The 19697-nt window shown below is 50.4% G+C and overlaps 6 protein-coding genes across 6 annotated transcripts; 3 read left to right on the forward strand and 3 right to left on the reverse strand.

Moving 5' to 3' along the window:
• The first annotated feature begins 1377 nt into the window (after positions 1–1377).
• EJ05DRAFT_78914 (uncharacterized protein) lies at positions 1378–2005 on the forward strand. Its single transcript, XM_033749973.1, has one exon. The coding sequence runs from the start codon at positions 1466–1468 to the stop codon at positions 1781–1783; it is 318 nt and encodes a 105-aa protein (XP_033598269.1). The 5' UTR covers positions 1378–1465; the 3' UTR covers positions 1784–2005.
• A 916-nt stretch (positions 2006–2921) lies between these two features.
• EJ05DRAFT_78943 (uncharacterized protein) lies at positions 2922–3883 on the forward strand. The gene has a single exon (XM_033749974.1). The coding sequence runs from the start codon at positions 3045–3047 to the stop codon at positions 3744–3746; it is 702 nt and encodes a 233-aa protein (XP_033598270.1). The 5' UTR covers positions 2922–3044; the 3' UTR covers positions 3747–3883.
• A 2012-nt stretch (positions 3884–5895) lies between these two features.
• Positions 5896–10736, forward strand: EJ05DRAFT_477890 (uncharacterized protein). Its single transcript, XM_033744334.1, has one exon. It carries the CDS (start codon positions 6253–6255, stop codon positions 10564–10566), a length of 4314 nt encoding a protein of 1437 aa, XP_033598271.1. The 5' UTR covers positions 5896–6252; the 3' UTR covers positions 10567–10736.
• Positions 10737–11327: 591 nt separating this feature from the next.
• EJ05DRAFT_512413 (uncharacterized protein) lies at positions 11328–12587 on the reverse strand (the record flags this gene model as incomplete). Its single annotated transcript, XM_033748334.1, has 1 exon — positions 11328–12587. The coding sequence occupies one exon, from the start codon at positions 12585–12587 to the stop codon at positions 11328–11330; it is 1260 nt and encodes a 419-aa protein (XP_033598272.1).
• Positions 12588–12860: 273 nt separating this feature from the next.
• Positions 12861–13451, reverse strand: EJ05DRAFT_502298 (uncharacterized protein; the record flags this gene model as incomplete). The annotated part of the gene is made up of 1 exon (XM_033747231.1): positions 12861–13451. The coding sequence occupies one exon, from the start codon at positions 13449–13451 to the stop codon at positions 12861–12863; it is 591 nt and encodes a 196-aa protein (XP_033598273.1).
• Positions 13452–15502: 2051 nt separating this feature from the next.
• EJ05DRAFT_493799 (saccharopine dehydrogenase) lies at positions 15503–18414 on the reverse strand (the record flags this gene model as incomplete). The annotated part of the gene is made up of 5 exons (XM_033746142.1): positions 15503–16469; positions 16518–16651; positions 16700–16906; positions 16995–17022; positions 18395–18414. The coding sequence occupies 5 exons, from the start codon at positions 18412–18414 to the stop codon at positions 15503–15505; spliced, it is 1356 nt and encodes a 451-aa protein (XP_033598274.1).
• Positions 18415–19697: the final 1283 nt, after the last annotated feature.

The raw sequence follows: 19697 nt of genomic DNA on the forward strand, positions 1-19697 counted from the left end.
GATGGACTGACTGACCGAAAGGCGCAGCTGAACTTCACCAATGCGATCTGACTAGAATAATGGTTAAATTAATCTAGTGCTAAGCCAGTGCCAACGTGGGAGACGCGCGGATGTGTTTGCAGACGCAGACGTAGCTTGACTACTACCGAAATGCTGGTGGAGTGATAGATGCATTATTCGTATCCAACGGCAGTGTCCTAGAATGTATTAGAGGATTTCGTACAGACGTTTGAAGCTACAGTATACAGACGAGACGGGACGGGAACGATGAACGATGAACGATGAACGACGGATGGGTTCTGGTGAGTTCGTGACTGAAACTGCGCCGTACGTGACTAAGTATACCGTAGGGATGCCGGCAATTGTAGGGCTGTCGGGAACCCTGTCTACAAACAAATAGCGGTACATGGCAGTAATTAGCAGCTACTAGGTAGGTGGCTACGGAAGTCAAACACGAAGCTAAATGTCCGGAAAGTAGAACCAAACATCCCGTTGGAGCAGATCTTGACAGCTCCATAATATCTTAGACCAGAACTAATGTAGGTCCAAGACATCCTGACAGCGACCATTTCCATGTTTGTCAGATAACCCTCAAGGGAGGCATCGATCTTGTAACACAGGAGATAGGTACTTCTACTTCTTTTGGCTAGTAACCTGCAGTCACCTAAGAGGTATCAAGACCTTCTATCGTCCAACCTCACTCGATCCTGGAGTAATGCTAGTGGTAGCAGCCATGGCATTCCTTGCTGTCAGCCCGTCAACTGCAAGCAACACACTACCGCATCTTTGCCGAGTCTCCTCTAGGGCTGAGAGGTATGGATGGTGGTGCTCTTGGTGGGATAGCCCTGCTGGTGATGGTGGTCCACTGAGGATTGAATAGTGGTGGTGATAGTGGGCAACAACAACTTCGCCCCGCCACAAGCCACTGGAATACCATCAACAAGGCCATCATCACCATCGCCATCCATGCTGTACCATCATCAATCAACTTTCAACTTTCAACTTTCATCAATCATTCAACCTTGAACCTCCAACCTAACTCGGCACGGCCATCCATCCATGCCTGCTAATTATGTCGGCCTCTTTCTCGTCCGAAATTCCCATTGTTCTCTATAACCTATCTATTGTTTTTATAACCTTTGATGCCTGTCCAGTGACCCAGTCCCAGTCATGCAGCCAGCGTCTGTGCACGCTGTTTCGCGTTCTGAGCCTTTGCCCTTCCCGTTAAACCCGTCCCTGTCTCTCCCCACAAACCCAGCATCCTTCCATCTCCCATTCCCATCCTCGTTTGCCATGGGGGGGTTTATGGTGGTGGTGGTGGTGGTGGTGGTGGTGCTTTTGTTTGTTCCCTCAACCTTAAACCCCCTCGCTGCATAGGTTATCCTTCTAGGCCCTCGTTACTATTCCTGTTGCTGCCACTACCTTGACTGCTAACTGCTGCTGCTGCTGCTAATCAAATGTAATAATGCTAATGCTGCTAGGTGCTATTCTACTCAAGGTCCCAGCTACTACTAATTACTGCTACCAACTGTTCTCCTCTCCCCCCCTGTCAACTCTACTTCTAAAGCTGCCCGTCTCGATCCTATCCGTTGTCCCAGTTTCCCATCCATCACCCATTTCCCTTTATCCTTGTGCCTTGTTCCTTGATCTACCATCCCCGCTCTCTGTCTTTGCCGCTAGCTCTGCTGCCCTGCTGCTCCACCATCTCTCTCACCCGTCCGCCTGTCTGATGAATCCTGATAGCCCGTCGTCTGGTGTTAAATATCAAACGCCTCTGCCGTGACCGTCGCTTGGATCAACCCCAACGACCATACCTCACCCTCCACTTAGATCTATCGTTCGTCTTTCCATCCACTTCTACTGTCCTGGGTTCTATACATCTGTACGCCGATCCTTCTACCACCCTCGTCCGGTTTCGTCCTTGCATATTCGACTATTCGCCCTTCATAAAACTCCTGACGCTCCATCTGCATCTCTCACCTACCTACTACACTCACACCGTCTCCAACCTTCTTGTCTCTCTGCTCTCCATCTCTACACCAACTAGAAGAGTGCACTGTTAGTTCCTGGATCGTACAAGGCTGCATCCCGGAACCTCACCCTACCTACTTCCTGCAGCTCTGTCGTCAGCTACTGTCGTGCTCCAGCGCCACAGGCCACGACTTCACGAATAATCCCACCGCTGTTGGCTGCTGACAGGCCTCGTCTTCACCTTGCCTCTCACGACTCACTGCCAGCCATCTCTCGCTTTCTCCCTCTCTCTCTCTCTCTCCCTCTTCGCTCTCGGCAAATCCACTGCTTGTGTTTCTGTTTCCGTGCGACACTGGCAAAGGTGGGGTTTGCTTTTATTTCTCCCATCTCCTCTTCTCGCTCTGCTGTCATGTCTGATATTTAGCATCTCACTTATTGCGATCCTCCCTATGCACTTTCCATCTTGGCTGTCTACTGTCGCATATCCCTTGATATTCATGTCTCCAAACCGCGCGCTCAATCAGCCTTGAACATATGTCTATCTTCTGTCCGCGCTGATTGAATTTTGGCTTCGAGAAGATCAACCTCGCTGACATGAATTCAGGATACTGCCATTACGTTAAGAGCTTGTGGGATACAAGACCACCACCGCAGTAATTTCTCCGCATACGTGTCCAGCATGGTTCAAAATCCACTGGCAGAGGCTAGCACCAATGGTGAAGCGTCCAACAAACCCGTCAAAGTCGAGGTATGAGATCCAATCCTTTCCCTTTACCTATTCCATGAGCAGTCGAGGAACCCACTTTCAACCATCGCTGTCGAGCTTCACGACATTCCAACGTCGGGTTCCCCGCCTGCCCCGCCATTCCGGATCCCAGCTCTCCATGCAACCATATCGTCAACTGCTGCGCTACTGGCTCGCGAGCACCCCTCCAATCTACTGCTAACCCATCGCTTCACAGCATGACCCCGACCGTCTCTCATTAGAGTCGGCCGCCTACTCTTTCAGATCTGATCAGGATTCGGGCTATGTTTTGTCAATCTATCAGAAAAATGGGCAGTGGCGACGGTTCATGTCCAACGGCCTTGCACCGCCACATAGTGCCCAGTTCGACAGGGCTCTCAATCATTCCACAGCTCTTGAAATGCATCGTAGGTCAAGACCAGCCTTCGCCACTCCATCTTTTTGCTGCGCTGTGACTGACCAGACTCTAGTTCATGAAGGCGGTCTTCTGCCCCGCCGTAATTCACCAGCCCAATCAGACTCCCCTAAATTTGATGATGCAAACGTAGTGATAGTGCAGCCCAGTCGAAAGCGTGCAAGGATAGTTGACGACACAGACGATGGATACATCAAAGTCGACGAAGATGCCTCCGATAATGATGATGACGAGGATAGCACTTCTTCTCCGCCATCTTGTCTCAACAATCTCCCCGACCCTCTCGTACCCATCTCATCCATCTCCTTTGCCGACCGAGATGCTGTCAACAAATTTCTCCGCAAGAGAATTCATGACCTCCAACAACTGGCCCTGAAGGCCGTTCTGAAACAATGGATCAAATCTGTTGAACCGAGAAAGCAGTCCAAGTATCCCTATGTTGCTGGGAAGTACCCTCCGTGGTGGCCTAGCAACATAAGATTCAAGGAGCCAGACCATCTCCATCTCCATGGTATTTACGCCCGTCTCCACTATCCAACACCTGTACTAACACCTCTTGAGACCGCGTTGAACTGTCACTTGTCATTCTTGGCATCTATGAAAATGACCGATTAGTCGAAGATTTGGACAGGTCAGCCCAAGAGCATGCCAGAAGAGGCACAGCCCGGAGCGGATGGGTCGACATGCTCAGAAACTCCACAAGAGACTTGCCTTTGGTATTCGATTCTGAGAGGGAATCTCAAGAAAGGAAAACCCGCAGGAAAGAGATCTTGCGCGACATTTACGACGCTGCGTTTGTTATGGAAGAGATCCATTATGAAGAAAGAGGTAGGCTTCTATTGCTTTTCGCGTACACTGCATCACTCTGTGGCAATGTGCATCGATGTACACTACGCCAAAAAGTCGTGGCTCCGCCATATAGCGGCCCGGTCCTAGCCACTCACTATTTCTTGACGGTCGGGTTTGGGTCGATCTGCATTACCTGATTAAGTTTAGCAGTTCCATGATCCTACGTAACCTCGCAGTCGCTAGACGCTAGAGGATGTTCGCAAACACTTGCTAACTCTTCGCAGACGAAGACTTTACGAAGACGTATACCGATCCGACACCTAGCAAAAAGGGTCGCGAACCTCGCAGTAAGAGGATTAAATTCGAGGGTATTCGCTCCAGTGTCCAGCCAGCTGGTGGACCAGTGGGTGCCACCCCAATGAAGATCGACGATGCCTCTGATATGGTGGTGGACTGGTCGACCAACGCCTGCACTGCATCAACCTCAAACTCCCTTACATCGACTGCACAATTCTCATCCATCGAGAATTCTTCACGACGACCTGTCCAGCAACGTGCCATCCGGCCCGCTGCGACGACGCGGGACATGATGAACAGTCGACCAACATATGCTCTTTCAAGACAGTCCAGTACCAACAGCGCAACTGGTGGAATTTATCACTCTTCTGTTGTGGCGCCTCGGCAGATCATCAGTAATGCCGGTGTCGCCACGAGCCACCCTCGAGAGTTCACGCTTGATCCTGAATCTTCGATACGAGATTCAAGCATGCAATACCAGGACGTAATAAGTCCGGGTGAAGTGCATGCGTACCAAATATCGATTCCGACTTCTCAGCACCAGCACCAGACATGGGCGACTCCGGTTTCACCAAACCAAAATGGCCGGACTTCAGGACCTTCATCAAATGCCAGCGTGTCTTATCAAACTCACTATGGGGCTTCACCAATGACTCTGTCACCAATGTCGCAAACCGACTTCAGCTCTTTTACGAGTTCACCTTCCACAGACGCCAACTCCACCGTGCAATTCCATACACAGATGGAGCAAATGTCAGGGTCGTATGTACCCAACAGCATGGCATATGATCGAACTCAACATACGAACTACAACAACTATCAGTACGACCACCTCGATCCAATGCTGTGTGCACCCGTGCCATCTCGACACGACGTCAAGCAGGACGATCCGACCAATGCTTTCCCCGGCACGGCCAATATTAACGTCAACTATGATCACTATCAATGAGTTTCATGACTTTTCCCCTATACTGTCTCCGCACCATGGTTTCCAATTACGTATTGTCATCTGGCATCATATCTCCGGAAGTCTGGCGCAATATGTCATTCATTGTCACGACTCATCGCTGTTCATACCCCGTTGCGCTTGATGCGACCTCGATTACGTGTTCATACATCGAGGATTAGCGCCACTGAGTTTCGCACGTATCAAAATTGCTGTTTCTTCTTCCCTGTGTCTCAGATCTCATGATTTCTTGCGTCGCCTTTGTGGTTTTTGGTATAGTTTGATGTGGTATCGGTGTACTGATGGAATCGAGATGAAAGTGATTGGCTTTGGCGTTGGAGTTGATGAGCGTGGGGCGGGACTGTTAAAGTACCTAGTCCGTCTGATATTACTCTAAAGGTGGCGTCAATGGCACCCAGGTTTCATAGTACAATAGCGAAAGCAATTGGAGTGAAATGCTTTGATGACATGGTTTCTTGCAGTAAGACCCACTCTGTAGAAGTAAGCTGATTACCTTGCTGTCCAATAGCCAGGATAGGACGTCCAAGCCGCTAACAGAAATGGTAATTTCAAATAGAGTCGGTCGTGGAAGTTCGCTGCGCTACAAGTGAGCGCCTTGTAGTTCCCGGCACGCCACGCTGAGATGCATGATCTATACCGCAGTTTTACCGATAGTGAACGGTACGTTGCAGTATGCGCACGGATCATTCACGCTCTACATCTCGCTGCGCGCGCCAAACAAGCTCTCGCGACTGAATCCGCGCTCACGATTCCCCATCCTGACGCAACCGGAATTGCTTATTCTCTATACGCTAAACCTTCCAACCTTGTTGTTTAACCTTTTATTTCATACCAACACCCATCGCCAATTTGACTGAACACAGCACCTCAAAACATCTACTCCGCCTAACATTGATCATCTGCGCAAAAGCAACATAAAGTCCCAATATCCCACCGCACATTCCCGCATACCTGCACGGCTCCGAGGCTGCACGAGTTGATCCTACAACGCTGCTCATACATTGTCTGCCAACACAACACTCTTCACAAATCTCATGAAGTCGTGGTCGGATCTTCAACATCTTCACGATGTTTGAAGGCCGCTCGGGCCGAGGATCGACGATCACAAAAGGCGGTCCGGGGCTCCTCAAAGGTCCACATACGAAATTTCAGGGAGCTACAGACGATACGGCCCGCTTAAAGAGTCGACATGGGATGAACAATGTCTCTCGCGGCGGTGCGCGCGGAAACGCGCGCAGCACGGCATCCACAAGAGGAAGAGGAAGAGGTGGCAGAGCGCAACCTAGCGGATATCCATCGCAGCGGCGAAAGTCACAAGACTCACATATTTCACAAGAAGGCGAATCCCAGACTTCGGTCACATACAAACCAACTGGTGATGCTGCACATGACCGTTGGAAGCTGCTTCAGCAGAGGAGACAGATTGAAACCAAGAATGCAATCGACAAGGGTCTGATATGGGATCAGAGCAAGAAGGGTATGCGTCTCGGCGACGCCCGAGCTCCCAGAGGAACTTGTCCGAGCATGTGTCCGGAATACGAAAGAGCCGAGAGAATTTCGAACAACGATGTTTGGGCTCAAGAACGAGACGCCCAAAACAAACCAGACGAAACAAGAATGGTCAAGAAGTTTCGACGAGCAGCAGCAGGGCAGGGTGAAGCTCTCCCTTCAGACCTCAGGCCTCCGGAAATGCTCCAGAAAACAATGGACTTCCTCGTCAACGATGTGATTGCGAATGCAGAATGGCTTGGCGACGTGGCCAAATTTGTTTGGGATCGGACGCGTATGATCCGGACTGACTTTACCATCCAAAGAGTCGCGGAAGTCAAGAAGGACTACTCGAATATGGCGGATGTCAGGATCGCTATGGAGACATACGAACGGTGCATCCGTTACCATATCCTATCGATGCACCACAACGGTGATACCGCGCGGGAGACAAAGCCAGACTACAGTTGGCAACAGGACCTGGAGCAACTCGAAAGCACCTTCTCCACGCTTACCCACATGTACGATGATCATAGAGATCACTATCGCTCTCCAAATGAGGTTGAAATGAAGTCATACCAGATCATCCTTGCTGTACGAAAAGCGACGCAGAGTTTAGAGCACGACATAGAAACTAAGTGGCCTCCGGAGTTCATCACAAATCCAGCTATTGACGTGGCTCTCAAAATATACGCTGCTGCCGGCGACATAAAGAAAACCCATGGCCCGCTGAGGCCGGAAACCACATTTCCCGTAGTTCAGGCCAATTGGCAACATTTCTGGAATACTGTGAGATCAAGTCAGGTGTCGTACCTTATGGCTTGCGCTGCTGAGGCTGTCTTCGACATCGTTAGACACAATGCTCTCAACGCGATCTGGAATGGGTACAACCGGGGAAAGGGAAAGCCAACGGACTTTGAAATAAAAGATCTGAAGGACATTTTAGCTTTTGATACTCCCGAAGAGACGCTCACTTACTGTGAGTATTTCGGCTTCACAGCATATGTGGATGCTATGGGACGTTTGTGCCTAGATCTTGGCGAGGTGCGCACCACCAGAGATCCTCTACGCAAGCCGAAGGATGGACTCAAACCTCAGTACATGGCAAAGTGGATTGAGCCAAAGCGAAAGCGCCGCAATCTTGCAGCCATCATAAACGGCTGGTCTGTTGAAGAAGCTGAGAAGCATGGCATGCTCGTTGAACAGATCGAAGAGAATGTTCACGTTGAAGACGTTCCAATGAAGGTGTCGAAGAAGTTTCGTAACGAGTCTTCACTCTTCGTACCAGAGAACCCAGAGAGCCCCGAAAACAGTGAAGTCGATGCGGAAGGAGATGAAGAGGCTGAGGACGACGAGGACGACGACGGGGACCAAGAGAACGAAGATGAAAGTGAATATGAGGATGAGGATGAGGATGGGGATAAGGACGAAGAGGAGGAAGAGCACGAAGGGAACCAAGATGTCGCTACTGCCACCGCTGCTGTCGCTCATCCTGGCCGTCGCCCTGAGGACAATCCTTCACCCAAGCTCAACCCTTTCGCAAGCGCATTTCAACCTCGAAACAGTCTCGGTACGACCACGAAAGCCTTCGGTGGGACTTTCGGACAGCCTTCGGTTTCGTATACACAACCCCCGGCTAAGACCGCCACTTCTAGCCCATTTTCTGCTTTCGCATCAGCCTCGAATCCCTCATCAAGCTCGACCTTTGGCAAACCCTCTTTCCAGCCGCCCATTGCGGTACAGAAACCTACATCTTTGTCCGCTACCACTTCAACACCTGAAGACGGGGCTAGCTCTACTTTGGCTGCTCAAAGTCTGCTAACACAGTCGGCATTCTCGCAGCCTCCCTCGTCACATGACTCGAAACCGTCCTCTGTGGCTTCACCTTTCGCACCTCCGAATCCATCACCTAGCGGTACGACATCTCCACTATCAACTTCTGCGAAATCTGTCACCCATCCGGAATCAGCATACAATCTAGCATCTGCGAGCGAAGGCCGCAGTAATGACCTTGCAGCCAAATCCTCCACCTCATCTACAGCTACTGCTCCAGCAACCAACCCTTTCGGTTTTGGTGGTACATTTCCCTCATTCACGACTACACGACCTTCACAAATACCCGCGCAAGCGTCGTCGAGCCTTCAATCCTTCACCAAAAACACGCAAGCTCAACCCTTACCTCCGCAGGTCAGCTCCTCAAGCTCAACATCGACCGCAACATTGTCTGCGTTTGCACCGACCTCTGCACCAGCTTCTACTGCTTTCACGCCATCTTCAGTGACCAAAGTGACAGGCCCAGCAGCATCGACGTTAAACTCATCACCACTGGCAAAGCCTACGCAGACGCAGAACGATGGCGATCCGAGCATTACAGGGGAACAGCAGATCTCGTCTTCATTCTCGAAGTCTACTGTGTCATCACAATTTCCAGAGTCTACTATCTCTGATCAACAGAACCGCACCCAAAAGCGGTCTGAAATATTCGAGTCGCTTGCTGTTCAGCTCATCGAAGAGCCTGAGCGTGGATTCATGAAACAATTGATGGACTTCGTCATTTTCCAGACTGTGCGCGAATCATTGGGTGAGTTCGAAGAAGAGAAGCTGCGTAAGGAAGCAGATGCATTTCGACAGAATAAGTTGGCTATCAAATACTGTATCATTTGGTATCGCAATGTGAAGCGGAAGAAAAGTCGGCAGCGTCGACACGATAGGAAAGAACGAGCCCGGCAACAGTTGGAGCTGATGAAGGCGAAAGAGAACGAAATACCCAAGAATTCGGCAGAAGCACTTCTGCAGGCACGGTCACGGAATGGCAAGGAAAAATTGCGAAGCAATGGAGTCGCACCAACTGTCTCTCGTACCGTAGAGCAACCAGACACGCCTCAAGAAGACTTTGCTGTTAAACAGCCGGTGAAAAGCCCTGTCGAGAGCCCTGTCACACATACTCCTGTAAGGCATTCTCCACGCCCCTTTAATGCTGCAGAGCTTTTCGGTGTCACACCTCGCAACAGCATCAGCCGGCATACCCTGGATACCCAGTCTGTTCGCCCTGTATCCCATGAACGCCTTAACCAAACACATTCAGCCTACTTCAATTCCATCGCTAGCAGCGATGTCGACTCCACCGCCAGATCTAGCTTCAATCGTAAGCGTACACGCCACGTACAAGATGACGGCTCCGACGACGATCTTTCGCCTGATAGAAACTCTCTGCCAGGCATCACCAGCACATCATACTGGTCGAAGAGCCGCAAACGCATGAATTCGCTTTCCGGTGGTATGGACTTACGCCGCTCCTTCGGCCCAATCGCCGGTCTGAACGCACACCTACGCCCATCTTCGTCTCATACGTCGCACGCATCCACTCCAGCACCTGATGTCGCTGCCGTCGATCCCCGTGATGCAGCCCTTCTTGCCCGTGTTGCTCGCGCACGCGCTTCGCTCATGGGTACATCGCCGTCTGTGTCTTCGAGCCCGGCTCTAGCAGACCTCAAGCCATTACAAAGGACCCTTCCCGGCCGTGTCGAGGGATTCCATAAGGAGGAGCCACGCGACAAGCCCGCTTATTGGTATCGTATTTCGCGATTCGTGAAGCGCGAGGACTATGGAAAGGCAGTGCTGGATGTGGACAGACCGAAGTTCAGTCTTACGAATGCGCTGAAGCCGCAGCTTGAGGCGGCACAGAAGGAGGTGCGCAGTATGGAAGAGGACAAGCTGCAGAATCACACACAAAAGGGGAAGAGGAAGCATGACGAGAAGACAAAGCAGGAGGAGAACAAGAAGAGGAAGGCGACCCGCAAGAACATGACGGCGCCACCTCTACCACCACCAGGACCGCCAAAGTTGGCCAACAGCGCAGCGGGTGGTTCTTGGGATGACGCGATTGAGTTGTAATTTGAGACGACTTACGCATGCTGACTTGGTCTTCTTTGCATAAAACTTTGTAGCATACCTCATCATAGCATTTAGGGAAAGGAATACCCTGCGCTTAAGCGCTCGCTCGTGACTTCACACGAGTAAATACACATACACATACGCATGCACACGCGTATACATTATTGCACTGATATACACATCCAGTTTAACCCCATCAACGTTGGTTTAGATGTGCATACTAATCACCACGCTCCAATATTGTGATTGAGCAGTTGACTATCTACCTGCCTGCCTGCCTGCCTGACTGTTTCATCATTAACCTGCTCACACCTATCAACCTGTTCCATTTCCCACCGACACAGTTTAGAAAGATATACTCCGATTTAACTAGTTCGTACGTGCAGAGATCACACATGCGTAGCGAGCTTTTCCTTCGGGCAACTAATAGTGCATACAAGTAGCAGTAGATGACTAGTTACGGGCTTTTAAGCTACTGAACGTTATGCTAAGAACCTTGGTCTAGTAAATCCACTTACCAGTGTAAGGATGATTTTAGCGTAACTTACTTCTTCACGTCTCGTTGGACTTTTCACATACATCTAGCACAGCATAACGTAACACAGCACAATACAACCTATTGGAGCACACCATAACATAACAATCGCTAGTAGACGACCCTCGATATCACTTTGTGCATGCCAATTCCATTCACCCACAGCTGTCCCCCGCAGTATACACTCACTCGTCCACAGGGACTCCACCAGCCAGCCTATGATTTATCAGACAATACCAATCGCTTCAATCCGCTGCATCTCTCGCATCACCATGACCCATCCTTTCTCCGCCTCTAAGCGCCGCTCCTCACTCTCTTCTAGCTCCCTCTCCGTGCCCAACACCACATCATCGTTTGCACCAGTTGGTGCGGAAAGCGCCCTATCAATCAGCTCCTCCAGCTCACTCTTCCGCATGTGCAGATATGTGTAGCGCTCGAGGCGGTATCTCTGGTCGAGAGATGTTAAGCAGGAGGCAGTGGTAGCTGTAGTAGTGAAAGGGAAGTATGACAGGGCTGTCGCAAAGGAAGGAGGTTTGGGGAGCAGGGAAGTGGACGAGAGCGTGGACGGTGGAAAGTCAAGCCATGCGAGCAGATGCGCGAGGGAGGACTGCTCGTCCATGTCGAGCTTGGCAGTATGACTGGCTTCTCTCCCGCTGTGGTCTCGCTCAGGCTCGTCGTCACGCTTGTCGACTATATATCCGTCGTCGTCGTCGTCGTCGGCGGCGGCTCCAGCATCGACATGGTGCGGTCCAACCTCAACACCGACACCCACCGACCGCCTCACAACAGACTTGCGCCTCGTCGCAAATAATCTCGCCGGCGCTGTACCGACTGCTTTCCGCCTCACCGTACCCTGTTCGCTCCTTCCCTGCACAAGGCCCCAGGCACGACCAAACGGTCGCGTCAAGATGCCATCCGCCACTGTCGTTGCGCGGATCTCACTAGGGCCTTTCGATGTCGGGGTGGCGTGTTTGGGGAAGGGTGAAGAGGGTGGAGAGGGTAGGGATGCTCTGCACTCTTTTGAGGGGTGGTGGGCTTGGTAGATTAGAGGAGAGGGGTTGTATATAGCGTTGCTAAAGGGTGGTCTGTCTGTGTCTGGGTGGCAGTCTGTGTCTGGTTGCCTGTCGGCGTACGTGTCTGACGGTGTGAGAGTGGCGTGTTGTTGTTGGTTGCGTAGAGTGCTTGTGCTTGGACTTATGCTTGGACTTTCACTAGGAGTAGCATTCGTACTTTGGCTCTCCATCTCCATCGACGCTGTAGTCTTTGTTCCAGCACGCTGTGTAGGAGAGAACCGTGATTGCGGTGGCTTTTCACGCACTGGAATGCCCGAGTCAAAGACACGTTGCATGCTGCTAATAGAGCGGGTGCGAGGGGGTGTTTTTTCAGCAGGTTGCTCATGGCGTGAGGAGGCGAGAGAGGCCCATTTCTTGCGGAGGAAGGATGGAGAGGAGGTGGGGAAGGATAAGTGTGGTGCAGTGATAGGCATTGCTCGGGATCACGGTTGTGATTCGGTATTGCACTTTCAGTATAATGGTTGTAAGGGAAACGAATCGTGGAATGAGGATATGAATATGGGGAGAGAGGGAGGGTAAGTAGTGGTGAGTAGTGATACGTATCACATGAGGCTAATGGTTGATTTATATTCAACCTGAGTTCTGTCACAGGTCAGAATACCCACGTAGGTAATGATGGCCCACGACGTGATTGATCTCGTGATTACTTTCGTGAAAAGCTTCAGTTGGCATATCTTTCAGACCTCTCATCCTCTGCATGGCCCACTCCCATTTCCAAAGCCCGGTTCCCATTGAATCTCCTGGCCTGCAGCAACCATACCACAAACCCCATCAACGGCCTCCCTATCCCTCACCTGTATCATTTCGTCCCTCTCCAATCGCCGCTTCCGACATGTCCGCTTTCGTCTTTCTAGTAGCGATCCACGCGCTTCAGACATCGGTAGAACTTTCTCCCGGTAGCTACTAACGAACATCTCTGGCGAGGCTAGTGGATTGGGGATTAGGTATCCGTCTACGAAGATGTGCGATGGGATTACGTTCTCTGGACGGGAGAGTGGGACAGGGGGCGGTGTTCGTGGGTACTTGAACCATGTGTTTGTATCGCTCGGATTGAATCGGAACTCGTGCATGGTCTCCGAGAGAGATATGTTTGGCGAATTTTCTGCAGGGGATTGGGGGCTTGGAGCTGTGGATCGGAGAAAGTGCTGAGAAGAAGCTTGTTGGTCAGGGGATGGGTGGACTTTTGCTATAGCGGCGAGGTGTGGTTGATAAGGTATAAAGGGTTTTGACACTGACTCGTCTGTGCCAGAGTCGCTTCGTGACGATTGGGAGGACATATTGAATGGCAAGTCGTGGTTTGGCGTGCTGTGGGTTATTGCATATGGAATATGAGGCAGCCTGGACTCATATATAACTGTTCCAGCAGCAAACGAATCCGATACTTCATTCATAGACAGCAAATTCAGTCTTCATTTGCGTAGTGATGGTGGTGCGCTTATATGTTAGAACCAACCTGGAGGTAGATTCACTGAGACTACTGTGACGGTGCCAAAGCATTTCCACGAAGGAGGACTATGAGTGAATGTTCGAAACGAACTAAGCACTGCGTGGCCGTTTATATGCCGGATCTCATGTCTCTCACATTCCATGATTAAGAAGTCCTATCAATGGTCATGTATACCTTAGATTAAACTCCATACGGACGAATATCGCACATGTCATGTTTCGTCTTCTCCAGTCAGTGCTCGGCCCTCTCCATACCCTGCAGTCCCTATTCCCGCAGAGTTGCATAACGACATAGATCGTTGCTTTGCCCCTATGCCTAGGTAGTTTTTTCCCGACTAGACTATGCAAACTAAGCAGTAGCAGGTAGCTACCGGCTTGAGCCTACGGGTCTGATATAGGTACTGTGCAGCCATTTACTAGTGCACTAGCACATCTCACATCAGATTCTGCAAATTGGACGGTAGTATATTGTGTCGATATCTTTTGCCCCGGCTCCACCTGTGGACTCTACTTGATCATAAGTTTTACTTTATCCGTCGCATTCCTGATGAAGGCTCCGCACCTGATGGTTGCGAGACTTCGGCAGAGCTAGCCTGCGTGTCGCTCAGTATTGATCTCTTTAGTACTCCATTCGATGACATCGCGTTGAGGTTTGAGATTACTTGTAGACTTGGTATTTGATTGGGTGCTGTTAGTCAGTGCAAAGGCAATCGTAATATGCGTCCAATCATTGATATCAGAAGATCGCACATTAAATAGCTCTTGAACAGCACAATAGCATCACTTGATACTATCTATCCCTAGGTGGTCGTCAGTTAATTGACTCGATCGACCCATTCATCACCAGCGGTTAAGATCCGATCCATGCAGCAAACTAGTAGTTATTATACCCACAGCTCGTCAACACTACACAAGTTCGCAGATCCCTTCTTCGGCCAGTTCTTGCTTTAAGATAGAGATTCCATGGTTCTCTTGGTTCTGAATGTGCGTCTGAGACCCCACCACCTGGATGCGATACATTATTCTCAATTCGGAGCTCATTCAAGCAAGCCTTAGTGACCTCTGCTTTGCGCTCCTGCTCGATCAGACAGCTTTCGTCAAAAATTTGTCTACTTGGGGTAGATGAATTCCAGTCTCGGTGGCGAGTACGTGCCCCTGAAAGGTTTCATTGGTGAAATAAGTCAATTGGACGGAGCCACTACAGTCATAGATCGAGGACCCCGTGGCGCGCCTATTGGAGGTTCTATGATCCTGGTAGTATTGATGTGAGGTTGCACCTGTTGCTGTTGATGCAGTGCAGGTACATAGGCACCGGAAGGCGCTAAAGCCGACCGTATTGAGTATTGGCTAGGAGGGTTGGACCGGATGATACCATGTTCCGAATCTACGCAATGACGAGCAGAAGTCGGCACGAAAGGTCTTGCCCGTGCATTGAAACAAAATGCGTCCTTTGGTGGGTCGGTCGGTGGAGTTCCTTGGGGTGCCATGGTGAGGATGTGGTTAGGCTTATTCAGCGTGACTTGATGGAATAGACGTTGAATAGTAGTAGATGAGTACGGATATGTACGGTTCAGAACAACACTTGCAACGTCGCTGTAGCGATCATCCTTCTGATGACATGAGCGGTTTGCCCGAACTCGTTTGATCCCACTGCCTTCACATAAGTGAATAACGCTTCACTCTGTCGTCGTGGCAAGGACGCCTCTGCACACTAGTCAGCTGGCAAGATCCAGGGAAGAGGTCACTCAAGAGGCCATGCCCAGCAGTGAAGTTCAAGAAAGGGTTTGGAGTCACTTCATTGCATGCGAGATGTATTAGAACCTATGTGGCAACCAATACTGGCATTTTGCTGCCGTGTCATCATTGCCTCTTTTCCCATGGTTTACTCTATGGTCTTCTCTGTCATGAAGATGCCATACTTCTCCTGCAGTTCCTTCCTCAACGGGGCATCCAGGTCTTCGCTCATTGGCGCCAGGACACCGCGCTGGCTGATGGTGCCATTAAGAACCTGCTGAATGGCGACCGCACAAGGGACGCCGACGAGCTTGGCCATCGCTGAGTAGCCCTTGGGGTCACCATACTCGATGAGCGTGGAAAAGCGCGTTTCTTTGCGGCCATCCTTGTGCTCGATTCCGAACTTGTGCTGCAAGAACACAAGATCACGCTCTCCTTCTTCGTATTGCATCTTCTTCTCGAGCTGCGCGCAAAGCGTATCGAGCGGGTTGCCGCGGGGCTCAATTGGCGTATCGCTGAACATGCCGACCCAGCGCATACCGGAGATGATGCGGTACTTTTCTTCAGTGTTGGGAAACTTCGTCTTTGAGCTGACTGCCCACAGAAGATCTTCTTCTGAACTCGAGCTAGATCCCAAGACCTTAGCTGTTGCCTCCTTCCATGGGATGGCTTCGTTGAGGAAGTCCCTTGGCTCGTCGCTGAGGAACCCAGTGTCTACGAGGACCTTGATGAACTCAGGGAAGCCTTGGAATCGGAGAGTACCTCGAACAATCTCCTCAGCTTCAGGAATGTCGTAACGCTCCTTGTACGGGGTGGAGTCACGGTTGGGATAGGCGACGAATGCATAACCATTATAGCCGGTGAAGTACGGCTTGGCTGTGGCCATAAGCTCGGGACCGGAGACGTCTTTGATCTGGCCATTTTCATAGTAGCGAGCAGCGTTGCGGAGAGCGAGAAGCACGCCACGCGAGCTCCAGCTGAACTTATAGCCGAGAGGGTTGTCGGAACACTCTGGAGCTGGCAGACCACCACAATAACTGAGGAAACTAGTGATCTTTCCACCCGCCTTGTGGACTTCGGAGATGGTCTTAATGGCCCATAGATGATCAATACCACTGCAACATTTTAGGTTTGGCTCTGCGAAGAGTGCTTAGTGAGCTTACGGGTCTAGACCAATTTCATTCATGACAGTGATACCAGCCTCCTTAGCTTGGGCATCGAGCTCCAACATCGCTGGCGAGACGTATGACGTGGTGACGACATGCTTCTTGCTCTTGATAGCAGACTTGATCACAAGCTAACCACTATGAGTCTCAGGTTATGCATTGAGTCCAGCAATACATACCGCGTGAAATGTGTATGGGACAAGAGAAACGACAAGGTCGTTCTTGGCTACTTCAGCGTCCAGTGCCTTCTCATCGTTGAGGTCTAATGAGACGCACTGGGTGTTTTTTAGGCCTTCGGCAAGTTTCTTGGATCGCTCCAAAGTCCTGCAAGCGACAGTGACAGTAACACCAGAGTTTGCGAGAATTTCGGCGGTGGGCCGGCAGACCTGTACCACAAAGGTTAACACATGAAGTCATGGAGCCGGAGTGCATCAGTGTGAAATGTAAAATGTTTGTTAGATCGAGATCACGTACAAAGCCGGCACCGAGAAGGAGAACATTGCTAACATCAGGTCAGTCATTGACATATTGAGATGCAAACAATGCACTTGCGCCCAATGACACCGTGATGGACGATGTTTGAACACTTACTTTGAGGACATTGCGACCGTCTGTGATTAAACGATCAGCTATGCAGTAGAGGTATGATTTGAACTCTACCTCTGCTCCGCAATTATGGCAATGAGTCAATTGACAGACACAAGAGGATCAACAAAGATTTCGTATTTTCGTGGTCCCGCCTCCGTCATCGGGAACGGCCCTACGTCGGTAAAAGTCTGCGCCGGGATCTAGCCACATCTGGAGAAGCTCTAAACAGGGGGCAGACGGAGACGTTTGCATCGATGCGTGGTCACGTTCCAAGTGCAGCCGCAAAGCATGCCGGGTCGAATAGCTGCAGTCGCATTAGCAATTTCTCAATCCTCAAAATAAACGTGCGAGCTGAACCGAAGTATGGTTGAGTGGAGACGAATGTGACAGCTGTCCTGTACGTGTCTGTCGAACGTGGCCCAAAATGCCAGGCATGATAGACCACGGCGACGAGGTCGCCGCAGCTGTTCATCAGGTGAGTTGTCTAAGCTATACAACTGCTGGGGCTATATTTCCAACTGAGTAATCATATAGATAACTCTGTCGTCGTCGGACTCGGATTACATCGACCAACTGATACCGGTGCTTCGAGATGTCCATCATTCTGATCGGGCCGGTCATCTAATTCAAGGGTTGAACCAAAGTTCCAACGAGCGAGAAGCCGAAATTGAACGGATGTGCAACACCAATCATCAGGAATTCGTCAACTCAGTCAACCAGCTCTTGGAAGTACGGGAAGGGACAGTCAGCTTGACATCAGAGATTCTGCAACTGAATCAATCGATTCAAGCCAGTACTGAGAAGCTTGCTGCTCAAAAAAAGGCCTTAGTCGATTCAAGAAGCGTTCGACAGAACATAGACGAAGCCACGGAGGCACTCAAGGCATGTCTAGAAGTCCTACGCCTGGCTAACCAAGTCCACGATCTCAAAGAAAAGAAGAGTCACTATACTGCTCTTCGTGCCCTGGACGAACTTAGGAATGTGCATCTCCGGGAGATCAGAAGATACAAAATCGCAGACATGATTGAGAAGTCTGTACCAGCAACACAGCGGATGATTGCCGACGCTGTCATGACAGACTTGAATACATGGCTCTACTATATCCGGGATGCATCGCAGTATCTGGGCGAGGTCGCCTTTTACCATACAGATATGCGCCGCAAGCGACATGAAGAGAGACTGACTAAGGATGTAACGTTCACGAAATTCAAACTCAATTCGGCAGTCGAGCTCATCGCAGATGAGTCGGATGAATTCGACGTCTTGAACAACGAAGAAGCAGACACACAATTTCACTTCCAGCCATTGTTCGAGTGTATGCATATCCACGACACTCTTGGCCGCATAGAGTATTTCAAGGGTGAATATGCAGCAACTCGGCGGCGGCAGAAAGAGCTCCTGATACCTGGGTCGCTTACTCTAGTTGACGATGACCAAGCTGATCTGAGCAGTTTGCTCGAAAGTATTGCCGGATTCGCCATTGTGGAGAAAGCCACCATGAAGAAGACTACTAATTTCCGTGCTATCATTGATGTTGAGGAGTTATGGGATTCGATGTGTCAAAGCGCCATCACTCTCATCACCAACGCTCTTCCAGTCGTCGACAGTGACGATTTGCTTCTGAAGATCAAGGGTCGCGTCGTACTGTTCATGCAGACTATGGAGAGCTGGGGATACTCTGTAACAACACTTAACAGTCTGATCCTAGTTCTCTTCGAGAAGTATTCTGAGCTTCTCAGAGTCCGGTTCAGCGAAGACTTCCAGGAGATCGTCTCTAGCGACGACTATATGCCAATGCCGATCAATTCCATGGAAGAGTACGACAAAGTCGTCAACGTTAGCTGGTACACCCCAGACAAGACTCGCGAACAGCTCACATTTCCGTGTGTTCTTCCATTTTCGCAGATGTATCCTCTCTGCTGCATCGACATCCGCAACTTCCTAAACCAAATCTACCTCTTCTCCGATGATCACTTCCAGCGATCCAGCGTCATTGATGAAACCCTTCAGAACTCTCTCGACGAGCTGCTTTGCGAGAAGGTCTGTCAGCTCCTGATGGACCAGCTAAGTTCGCAATACCCTGGACAGATCGTGCAAATCTTGACAAACCTCGAGCATTTTGAGACAGCATGCAAGGAACTACAAACACTCTTATTCGAAGCTCGCTCTTCGAATGCAGCCAGTGGTCCTATTAAGCTACGAGCCACGGAGGAGTTCAGCGTTGGCAAGAAGACAGCCGAAAAGCGCATCTTCGAGCTCGTCAATTCTAAGATTGACGACCTGGTTGACACAGCAGAATACGACTGGTACACTCCCATATATCTCCGTATAGAAACTTAACCATGTGACTGACATACCACAGGATGGCGATGCGCCCCGAACGCGAGCCAAGCAACTATATGCAAGAACTCACTCGCTACCTCTCCAATATTATGAATTCCGTGCTCCTCGGTCTGCCAACCGAGATCAAAGAACTCATCTACTTCGATGCGTTATCTCACGCTGCGACCATGATACTGTCCCTTCCACTCGATCCTACCGTTAAGCGTATCACACCGGCATCTGTTCACTCGCTGTCGCTCGATGTGC

This window comes from Pseudovirgaria hyperparasitica (genome assembly GCF_010093815.1).
Source record: "Pseudovirgaria hyperparasitica strain CBS 121739 unplaced genomic scaffold EJ05scaffold_12, whole genome shotgun sequence".
NCBI classification, from domain to species: domain Eukaryota; kingdom Fungi; phylum Ascomycota; class Dothideomycetes; order Acrospermales; family Acrospermaceae; genus Pseudovirgaria; species Pseudovirgaria hyperparasitica.